Here is a 27,509-nt window from a genome sequence, read left to right as displayed (position 1 = left end):
CAAACAAAATTTTCTTTTTTCAAAATAAAAATAGCTTTATTTTTATTGTGATTATAAAAATATTACACAGTCATTATAAAAAACTCAAACCATATAAAAAAGTGCAAAAAAAAAGTAAAATCCTAGCACTGAAGGAAAACCACTAATAACATTTTGGTAAACCTCTTTCCAAACATTTTTGTATGCACATAAATACATACAGACATAAAAATTTATAATTTTACATAAATGGTATTATACCATCCTGCTGTTCTGCCACTTGAGACAATAAATGCAGATTTTCAGTGTCTTCCTAAAATTGTATTACTTCCTTGTTCATCATTGCTTCCTGAAGTTAACTTTATTTTAAAAGTAGAAATGTGGGACTTCCCTGGTGGTCCAAAGGCTAAGACTCCGCACTCCCAATGCAGGGGCCCAGGTTCAATCCCTGGTCAGGGAACTAGATCCCACATGCTGCAGCTAAAGATCCCGCATGCCTCAACTAAGACCAGGCACAGCCAAATAAATAAATATTTTTAAAAATAATAAGTAAAAGAAATGTGCTTCCAAGGAATTATTGGCCAATTTGCATGACAAATAAGGTTTCGAACACTGGAATTATATATTTTTCAGACTACTAATTCTTTTGTCATCAGACCCATTTTGATTATAACATGGTTAAATTCATTTATTTGCTCATGTTTTAAAAGATACTAGTTACCTGGTAAACATTTTCGTGGACTACCCATTAATCTTCATATATTTTGTTACATACCTTTAATAAGGTTTCAATTAGCTAAATATATTCTTATATTCCTCCTGCAAGTGACATAGGCGGTGATAAATACTCTCTGGTATCAGTTTTATCTCACTTGTACAGCCTCTTAGCACTAAAATACCTTTAAATGACAGTGGTGATGGCAGAGCCTACTTTGTATAATTTGTTCATGTACAATCTATCAATACTGGGTTTTTGAGAAATGATAATCTAAAGCTCTAAAGGTCCTTCTTGGTCCTATGTATCTAGAAAAACAGCATCTCCATGCCAGATGAGAACTTCTCGAACTGTTTTTAAAATCAGGGCAAGGGGAAAAGAACAGGGCAGGGAATCCTTGGCGGCAACAGCCGGATTCAAAGAATTCAGTGTGCTGGGAACAACAGCCAACTGGGTGCGACTGCCTGCACCCTTGCACCAAAGCCAGAGAACAAAGATGAAGGGTGAGGAAATTAAGGAGATTCTTAAAGTGACTTCCCAGGAGGAATCTCAGACTAGCCACACCCAGTCCCTTCATCTTAGTAAATAACTCAGCAAAGCTGCAAATGGGTTTAGCTGAGTCCCTGCAGGAACCTCTCCCACAGAGTGGGGGATTTCTTCTTCATTGCTCCTACTTGCAACTTCCCAGACCCAAGCTTGCCTGCGGGGGAAGTGTGTGCTCTCCCCAAGTCATGGCATGTTTACCTGAAGATGAACAAACAAACAGCAAATAGCTCTTGGAGAGTTTTCCCTATTTCCTGGCAGCAGAAGGAGAGCAGCTGTTGTATGGTTAAACTGGGGATTTGGGCTTTTTAATATAGTTTTTAAAGTTTTTAGTAGAAACCCTACTTTCTGTCTATCTCTGATGGTTAAACTGAAATTTGACTGCTCCTTCCAAGATAGGCCAAACTTACTGGCAATGGAATATGAATAAGCCCGGCCCATCCAATCATCCAGCAGACATTCATTAATTTATTCTTCCAGCATTTACTGAGCACCCACAACAAACAAAGGTACTGAATGGGGCTTCAGAGATAAACTATGCTATCTCCCCCCTCAAGGGAACTAACAATGATACCTATCACAAGACACAAACAACTGGCATTGATGAAGCAGTTATTATGTGCCAAGATTAATAGGTGCTTTAGTCCATTATCTCATTTAGTTTTCACAATGCTGAAGTAGTATACTCTCCATTTTACAGATGAGAAAACTAAGGTCCGGAAAAAGTAACTTAACCATGGTTACACAGCTTTACCCAATTTAAAGTCTTCTCTTTAGTGCTTCACATGGAGCTTGATATTACACATTTACAAGCTGAATGGAGAGGTAGGAAAGACAAAATCGATTTATTCTTAACCCCGTGTGATATCTTAGGAAAGAGATTATATGTTTGCCAATAACTAATATAAATATGACAGAATAAGTGCCATAAGACAGATCACTTACGGAGGTAAGGGAGGGCAAGGAGGGGAGGAAGTGGGAATTAACGAGGACTTTTAGAACTGGGTTTACTTGAAGATGGGCAGGAATGTGACAGACATGCAAGAAAGTGCTACACAAATAGAAAAGCAAAAACAAAGGTGTGCTAGGGGAAAAGCATAAGGAGTGTTGGGGGGAAAGTGAATGTCTGTGTGTGGTGAGAGTGTAGGCTGTGAGTAGGAAAGTAGTGGTTGGAAGGGCTGAGGTTAGATCATGAGTGGCCTAAATGTAAGGTAATGGAACTCATATTTCTAAGCAGACAATACCAATAAAACCTTTGATGTTCTAAGCAGGGGCGACAAGCCCAGGGCTATGCTTTAGAGAATTATATTTATAGAAGGTCTTGCAGTAGTTCTCAAGCTTCAATGTGCATCACAATCACCTGCAGAGCTTTTAAAATGCATGGGCCCCACAAAAAGTTCTAGAGCAACAGGAACTCTCATAAACTGCAGTTAAATGTGGAAAATGGTACAATCATTTTGGGAACATATGCTAAAGCTGAACATACGCATTCCCAACAATTCCACTCCTAAGTACATACCTAACAGAAATCTATACACCAAGAGACATATAAAAGTATGTTTATAGTAACATTGTTTGTACTAGCTTGAAACTGAAAACAACCCAAACACCACCTACTGTAGAATGGATAAACTGTGGTTTATACATAAAATGGAATTCTGTACAACAATAAAAAGAACAAACTGTAGCTAAACCCAACAACAAATCAGAAATATAATGTTAAGCAAAAGAAGCCAGCCCCTGAAGAGTGCATGCTCTATGATTCTAGCTACATAAAGTTCAAGATCAGGCACATCTAGTTTATGGTGATAAAAGTTAGACTAGTGGTGACCCTAGAGGGGATTCATGACTGGAAGGGGACCTGGGAGAGGCATCTGGGGCGCTGGTAATGTTCTCTATCTGGATGGACATTACATGAGTATGTTTATTTTGTAGAAATCCATTAAGCTGTACATTTATTATTTTGCACTTTTCTCTAAATGTTGTACTGCAATAAAACCTTTTTACTTAAAACACTAAAAAAAAAAAAAGCATAGGTCCCAACCCATAAGATTCTGATTAAATTGATCTGAGATGGGGCATGGGCATCAGTAGTTTTTAAAAGCTCCGTAAATGAACTTGACATGCAACCAGGGTTGAAAACTGCTGATGTAGAGTAAGGACTGGAGCAAAAGAAAAAATTTAAGAAGTTATTCAATACTTCCCACACGAGTGATTTTAAGCATCACCTGAAATGCTTGTTAAAAAATAAATTTCAGGCTTCCCTGGTGGCGCAGTGGTTGAGAGTCTGCCTGCCGATGCAGGGGACACGGGTTCGAGCCCTGGTCTGGGAAGATCCCACATGCCGCGGAGCAACTGGGCCTTTGAGCCACAATTACTGAGCCTGCGCGTCTGGAGCCTATGCTCCGCAACAAGAGAGGCCGTGATAGTGAGAGGCCCGTGCACCGCGATGAAGAGTGGCCCCCGCTTGCCACAACTAGAGAAAGCCCTCGCACAGAAATGAAGACCCAACACAGCCATAAATAAATAAATTTTTTTTAAAAAGTTCAGCTTTAAAAAAATAAATAAATAAATTTCCGGGGGGGGAGTCAAGATGGCGTACTAGGAGGACGCGGAATTCGCGGCTTCTCACAACCAGGGCACCTCCCAGGCACCGGTGGGGGACCATGGACACCTAAGGGGATGGGAGGAACCCCCAGAAACCAGGGACATGGGGAGTGGGGGGAGTGAGGGGGGAGGAGAAGTGGAGGCAGGATGGGACTGGCGCCCCTGAGGGGTGGCTGGGGGAGGGGAAGGGATTCCATGCCCGAAGGGGGAAATTGGGGGACCACTGGGAGCGCAGAGGATGAGAAGGGAGTGTGGCCAGGTTTCCCTGCCCACTTGGGCCCCCAGGAACCTGTTGAGATCCGGGCCTGATCCTCTGCCCACTGAGGCCCCCTCCAGCCGTGGGGTCCTGAGGGAGTGGGAGGGAGGGAAGGGGTAGCAAAAGTAAAGGCCGGACCTAGGGGACCGGCCTCCCTGAGGGGCGACTGGGGGAGTGGAGGAGTTCTACACCCAGCAGAACCCACCCATGGTTAGGGGTCTGGCAGTGACGGGGGAGACCCCGGGGGGAGATGGTGGGGGAGGGACACGAAGGAACAGAAGGGAACAGGACCGGGGCTTTCCCTGTCCACTTAGGCACTGAGAAGCCTTTTGGGCTCCCTGGCCTAATCCTCTGCCCTCAGAGCCTCCCTCCTGACATGCAGAGCCCAAGCCCCACCCCACACCCTCACTCAGGGCCCTACCTCCAGACTCCACAACCCCACACTCCAGAGGCCCTCCTTTCCACATGCTGCCGCTCCCCTTCTGTGCAGGTCCTAAGCAGAGGCTCCGCCCCACGCTTGAATGTCGCCCTGCCTAGGCCCCACTCCACCCTCAAACGTCACCTCCCCACCAGCCTAGGTCCCGCCCCACTGTAAACACCCTGCCCCTGCTTAAGTTCCACTCTGCCCCCATAGCCAAGACTTTTTTTTTTCTTTTCTTTTTTCCTCTTTTAGATTGCGGTTCTGTTTTACGTTGTTGATTCATTGTTGTTTCTTTTATATTTTTATTTCTCCTAATAAATCTTCTATTTTTCTAATTTTATTTTATTCTTTATACTTTGTTAGTGATCTCTCCTTTTGGCTTTTCCCCCGCCTTTTTTTTTTCTTTTTTCTGTTGTTGTTTTATTGTACCTTGTTGCAGTTATTTCAATTATAGTTTTAGTTTTCCTAACATTTTTTATCTTTCTAATTTTATTTTGTTTTTTATTATTTGATATTGTACTGCTCCGTTTTTTCTTTCTTCCTTTTTTTTTTTTTTAACCGCGCCACAAAGCTTGCGGGATCTTGCTTCCCAGGCCAGAGGTTGGGCCTGAGCTCCTGTGGTGGGAGCTCAGAGTCCAAACTGCTGGACTAACAGAGAACCTCAGACCCCAGGGAATATCAACTGGAGTGAGGCCTCCTGGAGGTCCTCATCTCAGCACCAAGACCCAGCTCTATCCAACTGCCTGCAAACTCCAGTGCTGGACGTCTCAGGCCAAACAACCAGTAAGACAGGAATACAGCACCACCCATCAAAAAAAAAAAAGAAACGACAAAAAAAATTGTTACAGACGAAGGAGCAAGGTAAAAACCTACAAGACCAAATAAATGAAGACAAAATAGGCAACCTACCTGAAAAAGAATTCAGAGTAATGATAGTAAAGATGAATCAAAATCTCAGAAACAAAATGGAGAAAATACAAGAAACAATTAACAAGGATCTAGAAGAACTAAAGAGCATACAAACAGTGATGAACAACACAATTACTGAAATTAAAAATACTCTAGAAGGAATCAATAGCAGAATAACTGAGGCAGAAGAACGGATAAGTGAGCTGGAAGATAAAATGATGGAATTAACTGTCAGGGAGTAGAACAAAGAAAAAAAAATGAAAATAATTGAGGAAAGTCTCAGAGACCTCCGGGACATTAAACGCACCAACATTCGAATTACAGGGGTCCCAGAAGAAGAGAAAAACAAAGGGTCTGAGAAAATATTTGAAGAGATTATAGTCGAAAACTTTCCTAACATGGGAAAGGAAATAGTCAATCAAGTCCAGGAAGCACAAAGAGTACGATACAGGATAAACCCAAAGAGAAACACACCGAGACACATGTTAATCAAACTATCAAAAATTAAATACAAAGAAAAAATATTGAAAGCAGCAAGGGAAAAGCAACAAATAACATACAAGGGAATCCACATAAGGTTAACAGCTGATCTCTCAGCAGAAACTCTGCAAGCCAGAAGGGAGTGGCAGGACATATTTAAAGTGATGAAAGGGAAAAACCTACAACCAAGATTACTCTACCAAGCAAGGATCTCATTCAGACTCGATGGAGAAATTAAAACCTTTACAGATAAGCAAAAGTTAAGAGAATTCAGCACCACCAAATCAGCTTTACAACAAATGCTAAAGGAACTTCTCTAGGCAGGAAACACAAGAGAACTAAAAGACCTACAATAACAAACCCAAAACAATTAAGAAAACGGTAATAGGAACATACATATTGATTATTACCTTGAGTGTAAATGGATTAAATGCTTCAACCAAAAGACATAGACTGGCTGAATGGATACAAAAACAAGACCCATATATATGCTGTCTATAAGAGACCCACTTCAGACCTAGGGACACATACAGACTGAAAGTGAGGGGATGGAAAAAGATATTCCATGCAAATGGAAATTAAAAGAAAGCTGGAGTAGCAATTCTCATATCAGACAAAGTAGACTTTAGAATAAAGACTATTACAACAGACAAAGAAGGACACTACATAATGATCAAGGGATCAATCCAAGAAGAAGATATAACAATTGTAAATATTTATGCACCCGACATAGGAGCACCTCAATACATAAGGCAAATGCTAACAGCCATAAAAGGGGAAATCGACAGTAACACAATAATAGTAGGGGACTTTAACACCCCACTTTCACCAATGGACAGATCATCCAAACTGAAAATAAATAAAGAAACACAAGCTTTAAATGACACATTAAACAAGATGGACTTAATTGATATATACAGGAGATTCATCCCAAAACAACAGAATACACTTTCTTCTCAAGTGCTCATGGAACATTCTTCAGGACAGACCATATCTTGGGTCACAAATCAAGCCTTGGTAAGTTTAAGAAAATTGAAATTGTAACAAGTATCTTTTCTGACCACAACACTATGAGACAAGATATCAATTACAGGAAAAAAACTGTAAAAAAATACAAACGCATGGAGGCTAAACAATATGCTACTAAATAACCAAGAGATCACTGAAGAAATCAAAGAGGAAATCAAAAAATACCTAGAAATAAATGACAATGAAAACATGACGACCCAAAACCTATGGGATGCAGCAAAAGCAGTTCTAAGAGGGAAGATTATAGCAATACAATCCTACCTCAAGAAACAAGAAAATCTCAAATAAACAACCTAACCATAAACCTAAAGCAATTAGAGAAAGAAGAACAAAAAAGCCCCGAAGTTAGCAGAAGGAAAGAAATCATAAAGATCAGATCAGAAATAAATGAAAAAGAAATGAAAGAAACGGTAGCAAAGATCAATAAAACTAAAAGCTGGTTCTTTGAGAAGATAAACAAAAGTGATAAACCCTTAGCCAGACTCATCAAGAAAAAAAGAGAGAAGACTCACATCAACAGAATTAGCAATGAAAAAGGAGAAGGAACAACTGACACTGCAGAAATGCAAAGGATCATGAGAGATTACTACAAGCAACTATATGCCAATAAAATAGACAACCTGGAAGAAATGGACAGATTCTTAGAAAAACACAGCCTTCCGAGACTGAATCAGGAAGATAGAAAACATCAACAGACCAATCACAAGCACTGAAATTGAAACTGTGATTAAAAATCTTGTAACAAACAAAGCCCAGGACCAGATGGCTTCACAGGCGAATTCTACCAAACATTTAGAGAAGAACTAACCCTATCCTTCTCAAACTATTCCAAAATATAGCAGAGGGAGGAACATTCCCAAACTCATTGTATGAAGCCACCATCACCGTGATACCGAAACCAGACAAAGATGTCACAGAAAAAAGAAAACGATAGGCCAATATCTCTGATGAACATAGATGCAAAAATCCTCAACAAAATACCAGCAAACAGAATCCAACAGCACATTAAAAAGATCATACCCCACGATCAAGTGGGGTTTATCTCAGGAAATCAAGGATTCTTCAATATACACAAATCAATCAATGTGATACACCATATTAACAAATTGAAGGATAAAAACCATATGATAATCTCAATAGATGCAGGAAAAGCTTTTGACAAAATTCAACACCCATTTATGATAAAAACTCTCCAGGAAACAGGCATAGAGGGAACCTACCTCAACATAATAAAGGCCATATATGACAAACCCACAGCCAACATCATTCTCAATGGTGAGAAACTGAAACCATTTCCAGTAAGATCAGGAACAAGAAAAGGTTGCCCACTCTCACCACTATTATTCAACATAGTTTTGGAAGTTTTAGCCACAGCAATCAGAGAAGAAAAAGAAATAAAAGAAATCCAAATCAGAAAAGAAGAAGTAAAACTGTCACTGTTTGCAGATGATGTGATACCATACATAGAGAATCCTAAAGATGTTACCAGAAAACTACTAGAGCTAATCAATGAACTTGGTAGAGTAGCAGGATATAAAATTAATGCACAGCAATCTCTTGCAATCCTATACACTAATGATGAAAAATCTGAAAGAGAAATTAAGGAAACACTCCCATTTACCATTGCAACAAAAAGAATAAAATACCTAGGAATAAACCTACCTAAGGAGACAAAAGACCTGTATGCAGAAAACTATAAGACACTGATGAAAGAAATTAAAGATGATACAAACAGATGGAGGATATACTATGTTCTTGGATTGGAAGAATCTACATTGTGAAAATAACTATACTACCCAAAGCAATGTACAGATTCAGTGCAATCCCTATCAAACTACCAATGGCATTTTTCACAGAACTAGAACAAAAAATTGCACAATTTGTATGGAAACACAAAAGACCCTAAATAGCCAAAACAATCTTGAGAAAGAAAAATAGACCTGGAGGAATCAGGCTCCCGGACTTCAGACTATACTATAAAGCTACAGTAATCAAGACAGTATGGTACTGGCACAAAAACAGAAATATAGATCAATGGAACAGGATAGAAAGCCCAGAGATAAACCTCCTTTGATAAAGGAGGCAAGAGTATACCATGGAGAAAAGACAGCCTCTTCAATAAGTGGTGCTGGGAAAACTGGACAGCTACATGTAAAAGAATGAAATTAGAACACTTCCTAATACCATACACAAAAATAAACTCAAAATGGATTAAAGACCTAAATGTAAGGCCAGACACTATAAAACTCTTAGAGGAAAACATAGGCAGAACACTCTGTGACATAAATCACAGCAAGATCCTTTTTGACTCACCTCCTAGAGTGAAAACAAAAATAAACAAATGGGACCTAATGAAACTTAAAAGCTTTTGCACAGCAAAGGAAACCATAAACAAGACCAAAAGACAACCCTCAGAATGGGAGAAAATATTTGCCAATGAAGCAACTGACAAAGGAAGAATCTCCAAAATATATAAGCAGCTTATGCAGCTCAATATCAAAAAAACAAAAAACCCAATCCAAAAATGGGCAGAAGACCTAAATAGACATTTCTCCAAAGATATACAGATTGCCAACAAACACATGAAAAGATGCTCAACATCACCACTCATTAGAGAAATGCAAATCAAAACTACAATGAGGAAAACAAAAAACAAAAAAAAAAACTACAATGAGGTATCACGTCACACCAGTCAGAATGGCCATCACCAAAAAATCTACAAACAATAAATGCTGGAGAGGGTGTGGAGAAAAGGGAACCCTCTTGCACTGTTGGTGGGGAATGTAAATTAATACAGCCACTATGGAGAACAGTATGGAGGTTTCTTAAAAAACTAGAATTACCATATGATCTAGCAATCCCACTACTGGGCATATACCCTGAGAAAATCATAATTCAAAAAGAGTCATGTACCACAATGTTCACTGCAGCTCTATTTACAATAGCCAGGACATGGAAGCAACCTAAGTGTCCATCAACAGATGAATGGATAAAGAAGATGTGGCACATATATACAATGGAATATTACTCAGCCATAAAAAGAAATGAAATTGAGTTATTTGTAGTGAGGTGGATGGACCTAGAGACTGTCATACAGAGTGAAGTAAGTCAGAAAGAGAAAAACAAATACCATATGCTAACACATATATATGGAATTAAAAAAAAAATGGTTCTGAAGAACCTAGGGGCAGGACAGGAATAAAGACACAGACATAGAGAATGGACTTGAGGACACAGGGAGGGGGAAGGGTAAGCTGGGAGGAAGTAAGAGAGTAGCCCTGACATATATACAGTACCAAATGTAAAATAGATAGCTAGTGGGAAGCAGCTGCACAGCACAGGGAGATCAGCTCAGTGCTTTGCGACCACCTAGAGGGGTGGGATAAGAAGGGTGGGAGGGAGACGCAAGAGGTAGGGGATATGGGGATATACGTATGCATATAGCTGATTCACTTTGTTATACAGCAGAAACTAACACAACACTGTAAAGCAATTATACTCCAATAAAGATGTTAAAATAAATAAATTCATTCATTCCCAGGTCCCTCCCCTGCTGACTCTGATTCAGTTGGTTGGAGATGGGATCAAGGAATCTGTCTTTTTGACAACCTCTCCGATGTGGTTAGTTAGGGTTCTAAATTAGGGTCCAGTGGCAGCAGTGGGAACAAAGAGCAGGTTATGCCAAGCAAAATAAAACTGGAAAAGATTAAATTTTCAACACTACTTATACTTGCTTTTATACACTTCCAGCTTAAAACCCACCAAAACAACCAAATTTGAGTATGGTTTATTAAACTGACATTTTTAACCTAAGGTGGCTTTATTGTGACTCACAGTGTATACACTTTAATTTAGTCTTTTACTTTTGTTTCTAACTGAATCATGAGAGCAAGAGATTTCAGAAGCCTAAGAGGTACCATTCTGTTTTTGGGTACATCTGCTTTAGAGAATGGGTTTAATAACATCTCATGGTAAAGTCTCACTTTAGCCTAATTTTTTAAAAGCCCTTGGTTGTATTTTCAAAGAACTTCCAAATTCTGCTTGTTATGTCCTTCAAAGCATGAAATATGCAGTAAAGCAAGTACTATACTTCCCTCAGTAATAAGAATCATGATTTTTTATTTTAGATAAAAGATGGAATAACATAAGTTTTTCTCTTGAAGACAGGTAGAGTGGAACTTAAACTTTCCTCCATCTGTTAAGGCAATCAAAGAAGATAGAAAATCACACACAATTGCAATACATTCTTAAACCTTAACTAATCTGATCACATTCTGGGCTAGAAAATTATACATTGATCTCAGAGGCTGAATGACACAAAACATATTGATGTGCATTAAGCACCAGGGCAAGAGCACTTGATGCTAATAGCAAGAGCACTTGGTGAGAGTCAGAAGACTCTCTGGGAGACCTCAGGCTTTAATTTTATACCTGTGTGATGGGAAATGGGTAGAGAAACAGCAATAGTTTTCAAACCAGAAGGCTTGAGTTTTTCAGAGGCATTGGTAAGTTTCCACAAATGTTTAATATTAACAGTTTTCTTATTAAAAATATACCTTTGCTTAAAATTTATAAGAAAAACAAAATGCACGCTAAATAGGTTACATAGTAAATTTGAATATATAGACACTACCAACCTGTGTTCTCAAGTTAACTCATCATGGAGCTTCTCCTGCTCACAAATATATGTATTTGAACTTGTAAATGTGTCACTGACTAGGAAGCTTTTTATCTGCTCTAGTCTTTTTCTTTTCTTTTTAATCCAGGACTATATTGGCATAAAGGCTGTGATTACATAAAATCTTTAAATTCTACTGGATGAGAGTACAGATGTTATCAACCCCTCCTTGTACTTGTTCCTATACGATGTGGTTATGGAACAAAACAAAGTAGAATTATTACCCTATAAAATAGCTTGATAATTACAAAATAGAAGTATTTAAGTGTTAAGATACTAACAAATAAAGTGGTAAAAATGTAATCATTTTTGTACTGGGACTGGAAAAGCAATGGCAGAAAAAATTGATGGAATAGTGGATCACAGAAAACACAGGCCTTAAAATGTCATTAGATGTTGTGTAGATAAACACTAGCAGTTAAAATTATGTAAGCATTTTTCAAAACACTATTGGATAATGTTATACAAATTGATACATACTGCTAATTTTATTAGGATGAGGTTTTTAAATTGTAGACCTTTCAGAGTCATTTGCAGACGTATCAGTAGTGATACCAGAATTTATTCTTTTACACTAAAGTTTTCTGACTGATATGAGGCAGTTGTCAAAACAATAGTTAAATAAAATAAGAAATTACTACTATTTCTACCTTAAGTACATCCATTAAATGTAAGTTTATCAACTTGGAAATCTTACTGATATTTAAATAAACTGAATAGCTCAATTTAGGCTTATAACACTGCCATACTTACCACCTCAGATAAAATATTAGTGATGAGTCAAAACAGGATTTGGATTCAAAATGCAAAATAAAATTAATTTTTCTGTGTGAAAATTATGAGTAAAAATCTGGCCTCTGTATTAGTCTGCTCAGGCTGCCATAACAAAATACCATAGACTGGGTGGCTTAAACAACAGAAACTTTTTTTCTCACAGTTTGGGAGACTAGAAGTCCAAGATGGAGGAGCCAGCAGGGTCAGTGTCTGGTGAGGAATCTTTCCTTTGGTAAAAGGCTGCCTTCTCACTGTGCTGTGTCTTTACATGGCGGACAGAGGGAGAAGGCTCTCTGATGTCTCCTCTTTTTTTTTTTTTTTTAATTTATTTATTTATTTTTGGCTGCGCGGGGTCTTTGTTGCTGTGCGTGGGCTTTCTCTAGTTGCGGCGAGCAGGGGCTACACTTTGTTGCAGTGCACGGGCTTCTCATTGCGGTGGCTTCTCTTGTTGCAGAGCACAGGCTCTAGGCACGTGGGCTTCAGTAGTTGTGGCATGTGGGCTTCAGTAGTTATGGCATGTGGGCTCAGTAGTTGTGGCACACGGGCTTACCTGCTCCGTGGCATGTGGGATCTTCCTGGACCAGGGCTCAAACCTGTGTCCCCTGCATTGGCAGGCGGATTGTTAACCACTGCACCACCAGGGAAGTCCTTGATATCTCTTCTTATAAGCACACTAATCCTATTGGAGAAGAGCCCTACCCTAATGTCCTCATTGAATCTTAATTACATCCTTATAGGCCCTACCTCCAAACGCAGTCACATTGGGGGTTAGGGCTTCAATATATGAATGTAGGGGGGACATAGTTCAATCCATAGCAGCCCCTGAGGTACCTGATCTTTTAAGAAATAACACTACTGGGGCTTCCCTGGTGGCGCAGTGGTTGGGAGTCTGCCTGCCAATGCAGGGGACACGAGTTCGAGCCCTGGTCTGGGAAGATCCCACATGCCGCGGAGCAACTAGGCCCGTGAGCCACACTTACTGAGCCTGCATGTCTGGAGCCTGTGCTCCGCAACAAGAGAGGCCGCGATAGTGAGAGGCCCACACACCGCGATGAAGAGTGGCCCGCACTTGCCGCAACTAGAGAAAGCCCTTGCACAGAAACAAAGACCCAACACAGCCATAAATAAATGAATAAATAAATAAACCCAAAAGAAAAAAAAAAAAGAAATAACATTATTGAACAACTCATATGAGATATTATAAGATACATTTATTTTTCTCCAAACAATACAGTTTTTAAACTAGCTGAGAAAACTGTTCATTGATTTCTCCAAAGTGATTACACATCAATTAGGAAAGTAACTCAGCTGTGGCACAAAAATTTACTATCACTACTTTTTTTTTTTTTTGGCCTCACTGTGTGGCTTGTAGGATCTTAGTTCCCAGACCAGGGATCAAACCCGGGGCCCTGGCAGTGAGATCGCTGAGTCCTAACCACTGGACTGCCAGGGAATTCCCTATCACTACTTTTTTGAATATGTGGATCAGTATAACTAAAAAACTTTTTTTGACCAGATGTCAAGATGTTAAAAATAAATCTATTAGTATTTGCAGCTACTTATCCATGTGAATCACAATTTTCCTGACATACTTTTATCTTAAAACCTAATACTAGAAAACTTTCCCCCAAAATCAGGAACAAGACAAGGATACCTGCTTTTGCCACTTCTCAACATAGCACAGGAAGTTCTAACCAAAGCAATTAGGCAAGAAAAAGATATAAAAGGTATCCAAATTGGAAAGGAAAAGGTAAAACTATCTCTATTTAAAGATGACATGATCTTCTATGCAGAAAACCATAAATATTATACACATACACAAATACACAAACTATTACAGCTAATACATGAATTCTGCAAAGATGCAGGATACAAAACCAACATACAAAAACCAATTATATTTCTATAAACTAGCAATGAAAAATGTAAAAAGGAAACTAAGAAAAAAAAGTTCCATTTACAATAGCATGAAAAGAATAAAATACTTAGGGATAAATCTAACCAAGTAGGTGAAAGACTTGCACACTGAAAACTATAAAACACTGCTGAATGAAATTAAAGAAGACCTAAATAAATGGAAAGACTTCCCATGTTCATAGATAGGAAGACTTATCATTGTTAAGATGTCAATACTACCCAAAGCAATCTGCAGATACAACACAATTCCTACCAGAATTCCAACAGTTTTTTTTCCACAGAAATAGAGAGTTGATCCTCGAATTCATATGGAATTGCAAGGCGGCCCAAATGGCCAGGACAATCTTGGAAAAGAATAAAGTTGGAGGGCTCAAACTTCCCAACTTTGAAACTCAATACAAAACCACAGTAATTAGAACAGTATGGAACTGGCATAAGGACAGACATATAGACCACTGGAACAGAAGAGAGGGCCCAGAAGTAAACCCTCACAGTAAGATCAATTGATTTTCAAGAAGAGCCCAAGGGTACCATTCACTGGGGAAAGGACTGCTCAAAAAGTCTTTCAGTAGTGGTACTGGGAAAACTAGATATCCTTCTGCAAACAAAAAGAAGTTCGGGGACTTCCCTGGTGGTCCAGTGGCTAGGACTCCATGCTTCCACTGCACTTCCACTGCGCATGCCATGCAGTGGGGAAAAAAAGAAAAGAAAAGAAAGAAGTTGGATCCTTACCTCACACCTTATCTAAAAATTAACTCGAAATGGATCAAAGACCTAAACTTAAAAGCTAAAACTATAAAACTCTTAGAAGAAAACAATCCAATGTCTTCTTATTTATTTATTTATTTATTTATTTATGGCTGTGTTGGGTCTTCGTTTCTGTGCGAGGTCTTTCTCTAGTTGCGGCGAGCGGCGGCCACTGTTCATCGTGGTGCGCGGGCCTCTCACTATCGCGGCCTCTCCTGTGGAGCACAGGCTCCAGATGCGCAGGCTCAGCAATTGTGGCTCACGGGCCTAGTTGCTTCGCGGCATGTGGGATCCTCCCAGACCAGGGCTCGAACCCGTGTCTCCTGCATTGGCAGGCAGACTCTCAACCACTGCGCCACCAGGGAAGTCCCTCCAATGTCTTCTTGACATTGGATTTGGCAATGATTTCATGGATATGACACCAAAAGCACAGGGAACAAAAGAAAAAATAGATAAATTGGACTTCATCAAAACTAAGAACTTTGGTGTATCAAAGGATACTATCAAGAAAGTGAGTAGACAACCTACAGAATAAGAGAACATATTTGCAAATCACATATCTAATAAGGGATTCATATCCAGATTATGTAAAGATCTCCTACAACTCAACAACAACAACAACAATAAACAACACAATTCAAAAAAGTGCAAAGGGCTTAAATAGACATTTCTCCAAAGAAGATATACAAATGGCCAATAAGCACATGAAAAGATATTCAACATCATTAGTCATTAGGGAGATGCAAATCAAAACCACAATGAGAATCCACGTCACACCAATTTGAATGCTTATTATCAAAACAACAAGAAATATCACGTGTCGGTGAGGATTGGGAGAAATTGTACATTGCTGGTGAGAATGTAAAATGGTGTAGCCACTGTGGAAAACAGTATGGCAATTCCTTAAAAAGTTATACATAGAATTATCATATGATCCAGCAATTTCACTCCTAAGTACATATCCAAGAATCAAAGACAGGGACTCAAACAGATAGTTGTACACCCACGCTTATAGCTGCATTATTCACAACAGCCAAAAGGTGGAAACAACCCACGTGTCCATTGACAGATGAATGGATAAACTAAATATGATATACACACAGTGGCATATTATTCAACTATAGAAAGGAATGAAATTCTGATACACACTACAACATGGATGAACTATGAAAACATCATGCTTAGTGGAATAAGTCAGACACAAAAAGACAAATATTGTATGATTCCACTTATATGTGGTACCTAGAATAGTCAAACGCATAGAGACAGAAAGTAAAACAGTGGTTATTAGGGGCTGGAAGAGGGGGGAATGGGGAGTCGTTTTTTTAGTGGGTAAAATGCTTAAATGTGGGAAGATGAAAAAAGGGAGATAGATACTGGTAATGGTTTTAAAACAATGTGCATATAGTTAATACCACTAAACTATACATTTAAAATGGTAAATTTTATGTTATTTATATTTTACCACCAAAAAAAGATTTCTCAATTTAAAAAGTGGTTAGAATAGCAAATTTTATGTAATGTATATTTTACTGTAAAAAAGAGAATATTAAACAAAAACCTAGATTTAGTTTCAAGATGAGAGGACTTTAAGGTCCCTTCTAATTATAAAAAATTTTGAGACATCATGATAACAAGGAGAAGAGAGAAAGAGCATCTAGTTGAGGAATAAGATCCTGACTCCTTGTTCTGAATTATGAGTGTAACCTTACCTTTCAAGTGGTTATAAATGGACCAAGAAGTTCTAGCAATGATAGCAAACTCAAATGCCTATAGAGGCCAGGCAGGAAACGTAAGCAGGTGAAGCAAGGCAGCTGGGGATGGTGGTAAATCTGAGTCTACATGCCCTGTCTAAGGAGAGCAGCTGTACCTCTGTCCTGGCGGTAAATCTGAGTCTACATACCCTGTCTAAAGAGAGCAGCTGTACCTCCGTCCTGGCAAACTGTCTTCTTGTTAGAATGTGGTCATGGTATTGGGAGGACTTGCCATTTTTAAGTGAAATTGAATTGAGATTTTTATGTTAAATGTTGGCATCTAATTAAAAATATGTATTTTTAACACCGCAAACCAAGAAAACATATCTGCAGGCCAAGGCACGTGCAGTCAGCTGACCACTAGTTTGTGACCTCTTTCATAGCATAAAGGCTGGACCGGAATACAAAAGAAGGAAAGGAAGTACTACTAATCAGATCCTCACCAATGTTTAAAGTTTGCGGGACTTCCCCGGTGGTCCAGTGGTTAAGAATCCGCCTTCCAACACAAGGGACGCAGGTTTGATCCCTGGTCAGGGAACTAAGATCCCACATGCCGTGGGGCAACTAAGCCCGCGTGCCACAACTACTGAGCCCGCACCTCAACGAAGGGACCCCGCATGCCTCAACAAAGATCTCACGTGCTGCAACTAAGACCCAACGAAGCCAAATAAATAAATAACTATTTTAAAAAATTAAGTTTGCATACAGATCATGATCTAAATCTTTCTAATCCTCGTTTAGAAGCACCAGTGGGTATTGAATATTGTTTTAATTAGGTGTTATTTAAAATAGTATAGCTTCGAATGGGTCAGTTTTCAGTTGGGCACTTAGAACATGAAGTTTAGTGCCTTGCATATAGTAGGTGGTCAATAAGTGGTAGCTACTATTATTTTAAAAGAAGGCGCCTACACAATATTGAAAAGTTAGTGTAAAACAGATTTTCAAAACCAACCCTACACCCAATAAAAGAAATGATAATATAACCCATTCAAAAATCTATCCTCTGTGTAGTGATTGGGAAATGGTGAGCCTTCATATTAAATAACAAATAATTTACATATGTTGGGTGCTAGGAATAGTTATTGGCAAAACAAGGTTCTTGCCCTCATAAAGGCTACAATTTAATAAGGGAGATGGACATTAAGTAAAGAGTCATCCCCAAAATATTTAGTCAGAAACTGTAATAAATGATGACTGAAAATTACAGCATGCTTTGAAAAGAGTAATGAAAGGATTTAATTCAGATGAGGAAGGGTCATAGGGAAGCCCCCTTTAAGGAGCTGACCTTTAAATTAAGACCTAAAAGGATAGAGGTCAGCAGCCTAAGGGTATTATGTATGGAGGGTGAGGAGGGTTGGGTGGGAGAGGAGGTTGTGACAAAAGCATTCCAGGAATGCTTGTGTGACATGTGTGACACCTCCAAATAACCAAAATAGAAAAAAGGAAAAATTAAATAGACGGGGGACTTCCCTTGTGGCGCAGTGGTTAAGAATCCACCTGCCAATGAAGGGGACATCAGTTTGAGCCCTGGTCCGGGAAGATCCCAAACATGCCGCGGAGCAACTAAGCCCGTTCGCCACAACTACTGAGCCTGCGCTCTAGAGCCCGCGAGCCACAACTACTGAGGCTGAGAGCCGCAACTACTGAAGTCCACGTGCCTAGAGCCCGTGCTCCACAACAAGAGAAGCCACCACAATGAGAAGCCCGCGCACCACAACAAAAGAGTAGCCCCCGCTCACGGCAACTAGAGAAAGCCCGCGTGCAGCAACGAAGACCCAACACAGCCACACACACACACAAAGATTAAACAGAGGGAAAGATTAAAGTTATTGGAGGTAGAGAGGGGACAGATTTGAGGGGACATCAATTGTCAATGTTCTCCCTGGAGAAAAGATTCTGAAGAAAGAAGTAAAAATGAAAAAATAAGAGAAAATTAGGAATAGAGAAGAAATAAGTAAAATGGGAGCTAGGAAACAGGAACTTGAGGTTGAAGAAAGTATTTGTTTCTTTATTTAACCTGACCACATCAGGTTTCTGGGGAAAATGATGACAGGTGAAGCACTGGTGGGAACAAGTGGAGAGAACCAGCTGCTAGGGGAGACCTCAGGAGTGACGAGATCACACCGAAGGATTTTTGTTTGTTTGTTTAAAAAATTACAAAGGAAACAAATGCTCTTTAATATTTCGGACAAGACAGCCACCCCACTCCTGCAGTAAGCACCGTTAATCCTCACAGAATGGCTTTTAGTGGTGAGGATGAGGATTAGTGACAAGCAAAATCAAGCGGAAGTTTGAGGCAATTACATAGAGAAGTCAGACCAGAAGCTTTATTTCAGCCTAAAATGTCTGCATTTTCCTTTGAGATCACTTCACCCACTATAACGTTCGATATTTTAAGTAATGGGTTTTTATTCTATGGCCATAAAGACCCACTGCAATTCCCTGATTCCCGGAATGTGAACTCCTTTTATAAAAGCAGGGATTTTTTTCCCCCAATCTCTGATTATCAGACCACACACTCCATGAGAGCAAGAATTTCTGTCTAACCCACTCACTGCTTTATCACTAACAACGAATACATAACTGTTTATTAAATGAATAAATACACCTAGACTATGAAGACAAAACCACAGCAAATTCAGAGTAAAACATCAAAGGTGAAAGGGAAAAACAAAAAAAGGAAAGGAAAAAAGGAGGGGAGGGATGAAACTGGAAATATTTTAGCTTCTGGCATTCATTTTTGATTCTTTCTCTCCCACACCCTATACCCAATAAATCGGTAAGTCCTGTAAAACCATCTCCTTAAATAACTTTTCATCTCCATGGCCACTACCTGTTTGATTACAATTGTCTCCTACCTGGTCTCTGGCTTCAGTCTTACTACCTACCTTCCATTCTGGTTTCCATGCTTGTGCCAACGTCATATGTGAAAACACCATACAAATTGATAGGGTTCTACTGTCTTTGGGAGAAAGCATAAACTTTAGAGCACACAAAGCCTTTCGTTACCTGGGGTAGCATGTGTTCAGTCAGTCTAACAGAGTTGTTAAGACTGTGGCCTTTGTGAATGAAATAATGCCATTTGCAGCAATATGGATGGACCTAGAGATTATCATATTAAGAGAAGTAAGTCAGGGCTTCCCTGGTGGCGCAGTGGTTGAGAATCTGCCTGCCAATGCAGGGGACACGGGTTTGAGCCCTGGTCTGGGAAGATCCCACATGCCGCGGAGCCACTAGGCCCGTGAGCCACAATTACTGAGCCTGCGCGTCTGGAGCCTGTGCTCCGCAACAAGAGAGGCCGCGATAGTGAGAGGCCTGCGCACCGTAATGAAGAGTGGCCCCCACTTGCCACAACTAGAGAAAGCCCTCGCACAGAAACGAAGACCCAACACAGCCATAAATAAATAAATAAATAAATAAATAAATAATTTTAAAAAAAAAAGAGAGAAGTAAGTCAGAAAGAGAAAGACAAATGCCACATGATAGCACTTATATGTGGAATCTAAAATCTGACACAAATGAACTTATTTACGAAACAGACTCACAGACACAGAAAACAAACTTATGGTTACCAAAGGGGAAAGGGGGTTGGGGAGGGATAAATTAGAAGTTTGGGATTAGCAGATACACTACTACACATAAAATAAACAACAAGGTCCTACTGTATAGCACAGGGAACTATATTCAATATCCTGTAATAAACGTAACAGAAAAGAATATGTATATATGTATAACTGAATCACTTTGCTGTACACCAGAAACTAACACAACATCGTAAATCAACTATACTTCAGTTAATAAAAAATGTGGCCTTTGTGAAGATAAGTTTGAATATGAGCTATGCTACTTATAAACTATACAGCCTGTGCAAGTCACTTAACTTCTCTCTCAGTTTCTTTATATATAAAACAGGATAATAGTCACACCAACTCATGTTTGTTGTGTGAATGAAATGAATGAATACATGTATAGCATTTTGCTCAGTGGCTGGCACAATAAGCATTCAGCATCATTTTCTGTTGCCACATTGTTCTTCTTACCATTTTCCAAAGGAACTGTGATGTTTCATGTCATCATACTTTCAAAAATATTTTTTCTTTTTAGAATGTACTCCTTCTTTGCTTAACAGCTTTCTGCTACTCCAAGATCCATCCTAATTGTCTTTACTTCTTTAGAGCCTTCCCCAACTTCTGCAGGAAGAACTATTTCTTTCCTTGTGCTATCACCGACACATACAGGCTTTACTAATCACTTATACCCTAAGGAAACTACTTCTAGGCTACTCTGTTTCTTCTCCCGGAATGTGAGCTCTCTGAGGGCAAGCATTGTCATTTACTTATCTGTCTTTCCAGCATTTCATACACTCTCTGATGGAGAACACATTACACATGAAAAACATAATACTGTCTCGAGTCAGCTCTCTGGCTTCTTTGTCATTCATTGGTCACACACTTATAGGTGTGTGACCTAGACCAGTTATTTAACTTTCAAAATCTCAGTTTTATTTTCTGTGCAAAGGAGATGATAAAAGGATCTACCTAATACACAGGATTAGAAAAATGAGATAATCTACATAGGAAGCACTTAATAAATATTAACTGCTATTATTTTCATTATTTTCATTTCTGATGCTATATTTTATATCTAGAAATTCCATTTAGTTCTTTCTAATATCTTCCCTTTATCTCCTAATCATATTCATATTTTCCTTTACATACTTGAGCACATCTATATGACTTAAAATAACTGTCTAAAGGTCCTTGCTAGCTAATTTCCCCATCTCTGTCTTTTCTGAGTCTGTGTTTCTATTGATTTATTTTTCTCCTGGTTATGGGTCATATCTTCCTGCTTCCTGTAATTTTTAGTTGGATGCCAGACTTTGTGAATTTTATGTTGTTGAGTGCTGGATTTTGTTGAATTCCTTTAAGGAGTATTGAATTTTGTTCTGGTATATGCAGTTACTTGCAGATCAGTTTAATGCTTAAGCTGCTGAGGACTCTATCCAATGCCCAGTGTATTTTGAGGTTTCTCTACTCTAGATGGTAGAAGTGTGAACTAGCCTTGTGAGTACTCCAGGAATTGTCTGGCCTACTGTTTTCTAGTGGTTCTTTTTCCAACCCACACATGTGCAGAGTTTGTAGTCAAAGACTCAAATACCTCCTTGCAGCTCTCCGGAGCTAAGTGAGCAATGCCCTTCTCTCTGGTACTTGGCCTTGCAAATACTAGCCACCTTGGCCTCCCTAAACCCCAGCCTCTGCCTCTTCAACTCAGTTAAACCACCAGCTCTTTGATGATCTCCCTGTACTGTCACTTGGTAACTGCCTCTCAGGGACCATAGTTCCACACTGACTGTTGGTCCAATGTCTGAAACAGTTGTTTCAGATACTTTGTCTGATTTTCTAGTTGCTTATAGCAGGAGGACAATTCCCTTAGTATCATTATTTTATTAAATGAAATATATATATTCATTGGTAAAAGCACAAAGCTCAAAACTAAATTCTCATAAACTGAAAATAAACTGTGGACAAAAGCTCTTTTGAGCCAATATCCCTAAATAGAAGTAAAGATTTACTTCAAAGGAATTTCAATCTTTGCCAACTTGGAAAATTTAGATTAATATTTCTGTATTGAAAAAAATACCAAAGTGAGAAGTTGAATTTTAAAGGCTTATTACATTTGAGTAGATCTTTTTGCTTCCAAGAGTCTGAAGTTGTCTAGATAGCAAGAGACTCACTACAGTTTTCATGAGGTTACTTGAAATTCAGACACAGGGAAATTAGCATCATTCAATACTCAGTCATACAGGAATGACATTGCATCTCTGTACTTGCTAAAAACTGGGATAAAATATTTCTTGCCAGAAGGGATCAAGGTCCTTAGTTTTCTACAGGTGGCTTCACTTTAAGATATGTTACGCTGGAACCCAGCTCATCTTTTGCTACCTCCCAGAAGAGTTTGTTTCCTCTTGATAATGCTACAATATGTACATAATGTTCTAAGGAAGTTATCTGCAGGAGAACAATATAATAGCAGCTCCACTGAGTAGGTGTCTGGTACTTGGCATTCTAATTGAAAAAATGGGACTTAATAAATATTTTCCTTTGGAATCTTGCCTCTGAGTGTTTTTGCTCATTCTGGATTAAAATTGGAGACTGACACATTCTGGGACTGAAAGATTTTCTGAAGTTTCCTGGAGGAAACTGAGAATATATTAAAACTATTTAACCAAAGATCTTAGGATCACCTAGACGCAAATGTTGCATTTGGTGTTTAAGAAATCAAGGGCTTCCCTGGTGGCACAGTGGTTGAGAATCTGCCTGCCAATGCAGGGGACACAGGTTCGAGCCCTGGTCTGGGAAGATCCCACATGCCACGGAGCAACTAGGCCCATGAGCCACAACTACTGAGCCTGCGCGTCTGTAGCCTGTGCTCCGCAACAAGAGAGGCCGTGATAGTGAGAGGTCCGCGCAACGTGATGAAGAGCGGCCCCCGCTTGCTGCAACTGGAGAAAGCCCTCGCACAGAAACGAAGACCCAACACAGCCAAAAATAAATAAATAAATAAAATTAAAAAAAAAAAGAAATCAGAGACTGTCTGATTAAGAAGCATGACAATAAATATCCAGCATAAAATCTAGGTCCTACTGGTGGCACAGGAGAAATAGGGAGAACTTGGAGCTGCTTCCTCTCAGCAGCTGGATGAATCACTGGCAGCTGCTATAAGAAAGATAAAGAAAACCACATCTGCTTAGAGTCCACCACTATACGGATCCCTTGTGATAATAAATAAATTACTGAAGAGGCCCCACTTGTAAGTCATGAAAAGAATTAAGGATATCTGAAGATTATTTTCCATAGTTATCTCCATGTGCTATTTCACAGAAACCAGCTCTATCTATATGCACCATTCTTTGATATAATGAGTATTTAATATATATTTGCTGACTGGTTAAGGGACAGAGAAAGGATTAGGAAAGACAGGTTCTGATGAAATAGTACAAAATTCATCTATACACTCACAGCTCCCAGTTTTGTTTATGTGGAGACCAACAAGATAGTTTTTCTGAGCTAGTTCACTTAAAATTGAGTTCACATTGATTTTCGACTATTAGTCATATATTTTGTAAAGAAGATGATGCTATTATCAATACACTTGCACAATAGTGTAATTGAGATGGATGATCTCTAGAGTTACTTGTCAATAGTAGAAATAGCATATTAGTAAATCTGGGTTCTATTTCCAACTTTGCTGCTGTGCAATCCTTCTGCAAGTTACACAATTTTGTTATTTATAAAATGGGCACAATAATATCTACCATACCTATTTCTTGGGATAGTGAAATGATCTAATCAGAAACTAGGTAGAAGGAGTTTTAGCAAAAAAGTTTCAGTAGCTATATATAAAGTCGCAGTAGCATCAGTTAGAGCAGCGTAGGGGATCCTGCAAATTCAATGAAAGCAGGGAGCATACCTATTTTCTTACTATAACCCCAGCACCAGGCACATGGTAAGTCTACCAGATATATTTGTTGAATGAATGAGGAAATAGTTTAGGCCTTCCTCTACTTTAAGTTAGGTTTACTATAGAAACTGTCAAAGATATTCGATACTTATTTGGAAAAACATAATATGAAGATGGGAATAAGAACAGGCCTTTGAAAACAGACGTGAACACAGGTTTTGATGTAGAGAGTCTATATCTGAAAATTTTGGAGCAATTTAATCTATTTTAATATTCTGAATGTAAGAATTTAGTGCCATTTTTTAAAAAGAAGCTCTCAATAAGGGTCTTTCACCCTTCACATCACCAAAATAAAGTCTGAGTAAACACATTTTTGATCAGTGTTTTTCTTAATATTTTCCTTGGGTTATAATCATAAGATGCTGAACCAACAATATGCAAATTGATCCTAAGTTTCATTTGTTATAAAATGGGAATTACAGTAGCTACCACAGAGAGACGTTGTGAAGATTAAATGAATTACTGCACATAGATCTCAGAGTTACACTTGGATCTTAATAAATGCTTCAGTGACGGTGATGGTGATGGTGATAATAATATTGATGGCAGTATCTCTGACACAAGACAGATAGCTCCTTAAAAGGTGTTCCTAGAGCCTTGAAGAGTATGCACTAAAACAGTATTTATACTGAGCAAAAGAAAGAAGTTTGGAGGGAATAAAGGAAGGCAAGAAAAGAGTTTGGGAAGACTTACCGCCATTTTTGCCTACAGTTCGGAAGCATCTCCAGAAGGCCCGTAAGAATGATGCCCTATTGTGAGGGGTGGCTTGGATGAAGCTGAATTCCCGAAAAAGAATGTGAGTTCCCTGACATACACTGTTAAAACTGCAAAGAGAAAAATCAAGAAATCATCATTAGATGGATAGTTACAGAAGGCTGGAATTAGAATGAAAAGTCAAGAATATATAGAACAACTGCCCAAAAGGAGAAAAAAAGATTTTTTTTCAAAAAAAAAACTTTTTTAGTTCAAAAAAACTCTGAACTATAGATTAGACCAAGTCCTTCTATGAGGAATTCTCTTCACATAACTATATCTCTTTGAAAACTCTTGGAGTCCAATTCCTCTGAGTGCTTCCCACCTCATACACACACACATGCACAGACACACACACAGACACACACACACACACACACACACACACACACTGAGAAAGTTTTAATCAGTCATTAGAGCATCTCAAATAGAGGGAAATCTTTGTCTTTAGCTGGATGACACTGGCACTCGTATCTTTTGGGAGAATACTTCTCCCTCTACCCCACTTGAAATTTATGTTTCCTTAAAGACATTCTTTTTGTATTCTCTCTGACCTATATCAGCTGTCTTAAGAACAACATGGCTTATGGGAACATAACTGGATTGTCTGTTCCAGTTTGGGGGTGGTGTTGTATACCTCTCTGACAATAACGTTAGAGGAAAATCCATGTGCCAAAGGATATAAAAGGTTCCAGACAGACACTAAAGGCAAATAAGAAAAACAAGGGTAGAAAGCGGCCCCTGAATGAGAGTATGAAGTAAAGCCCTAGGGCCCAAGTGAGTCATTGTTTAAGCTGGGCTGGGGAAGGGGAAAAAATATACTCCATTGCCTTTGGGTTCTTCTGCCAAAGAAATAAAGGCTGTAGAGCCTGGTGTAATCTAAAAATGGAAAATCCACCAAAGAATAGGCAATTATCCAGTAATCATCACTACCAAAGGCAGACTTCTGGTTCCAGAAAACTCCTAAAGTCCCTGACAAGTAAATCATGAGTGGAAAATATGTTAATCTTTGTAGAGAAGCAGACATTAAACTGAAGATGGCAAGCAACAGAGGGATAGTGGTAATTCCAAGTGTCACTTTTCATTTGTTTAGCATTTAAAGGGGGAAAAAATTCTAAATCTCTGAATTGAACAGGAAAAAATTTCAGGAGCCATATAATCCATTTTCCTTTTCCCTGACCAAGTTCAGAGGGAAGTGTTTAACCTGTCTTTAACATAGAGTATATTATCACTTAGGATAAAATTAGCCTCCTTCTGTCAATATTAACAACACTGTATGAAAAAGCAAATTACATACCCTTCTTCCCCCATGGAAAGCTAGCATAGAAATCTAAGGTACTATGAGGAAGTATGAGGCAAAGAATTAGGAGAGATTTTTAAAAAGCAACGAAAGTGTTAACCTAATTACGCAGTTTGCAGTGCTGTTGTCTTGAGTAAAGGAAAATGAGAAATAAAGCAAATGAGCTGTTACAGGTAAATGGAGTAGGCCACATTTCTAGCAAATGAAGTCTAGCAAATGATAACATTCTAGCCTAAATTTATGAAGCTACCCAGTAAAGAATTAGTCCCAAAGTGTGCTACACAACCCCCAGGGGAAAAATGCTGGTGTCTAGGTCATGGTCTAGGCTGTAAAGGAACTAATACTAGTGAAATTATATCCTTAGTGTAGCTTTTAAAAAATATCTTTTTTTAAGCTAGGGAGTAATTTATGCATTGAAGAATCTAGCTGAGCCTCATTATATAGATGAATAGAACATACATAAGAATTTATAAAATAGGAATTTTATACAACAAACTGATAGGGCAAAGTCTTACAATACTGAATATAAAAAGACATAAATTGTATTTACACTACTGCCTTTAGATAATTCATACCAATAAAACTCACATTTAATTAAAAATAAAAATAATTAGAAATGTTTGATTAGTATGGAGCTAATCAGATGATCAGTTGATCATGTAGCTGATCAGTATGGAGATCAGAATCATTACCTAAAGAGTTAATAGACAATCTTAGTATAATCAGTGAAATTCTTTTAGATAAGATGGCTGTAAAGAAAAAGCAGAAAACACGATTGCTCAAAGCTTTAGTGTTTCTCTTCAACCTGAAATATCTTTTTCCTACCTCCATCTCTTAAAATTCTATCCATCTCAAATACCATGTTTTGCATGAAATCTTTTCCTGATTCCACCCACCACAGCCAATTCCCATCATATCTCACTTATAACTCTCTAATGGTACTCACAATTTGCTGCCTTGTTTTAAAGTTACTGGGCATATTTCCTCTATTAGACTCTATACAGTAATCAATTAGGCTGCACTCATCTTTGTCTCCATTGCATTACCTAACACATAGTAGATACTGCTCATAAATGTCTGTGGTAGTTGATTTAGAAAGAAAAGAAAAAAACAGATGAATAACACC

The 27,509-nt window shown here is 38.7% G+C and overlaps 1 protein-coding gene across 1 annotated transcript in view; it reads right to left on the bottom strand.

Moving 5' to 3' along the window:
* CSTPP1 (centriolar satellite-associated tubulin polyglutamylase complex regulator 1) overlaps positions 1-27,509 on the bottom strand; it is a 195,657-nt gene that overhangs the window by 88,602 nt on the left and 79,546 nt on the right. The window contains exon 3 of the mRNA XM_059931530.1: positions 25,024-25,154. Within this exon, the coding sequence (XP_059787513.1) occupies positions 25,024-25,154 (131 nt within the window). The remainder of the gene's footprint in view (positions 1-25,023; positions 25,155-27,509) is intronic.

This window comes from Balaenoptera ricei, chromosome 8, assembly GCF_028023285.1.
Source record: "Balaenoptera ricei isolate mBalRic1 chromosome 8, mBalRic1.hap2, whole genome shotgun sequence".
Classification (NCBI taxonomy): domain Eukaryota; kingdom Metazoa; phylum Chordata; class Mammalia; order Artiodactyla; family Balaenopteridae; genus Balaenoptera; species Balaenoptera ricei.
This window is presented reverse-complemented; position numbering and strand designations above follow the sequence as displayed.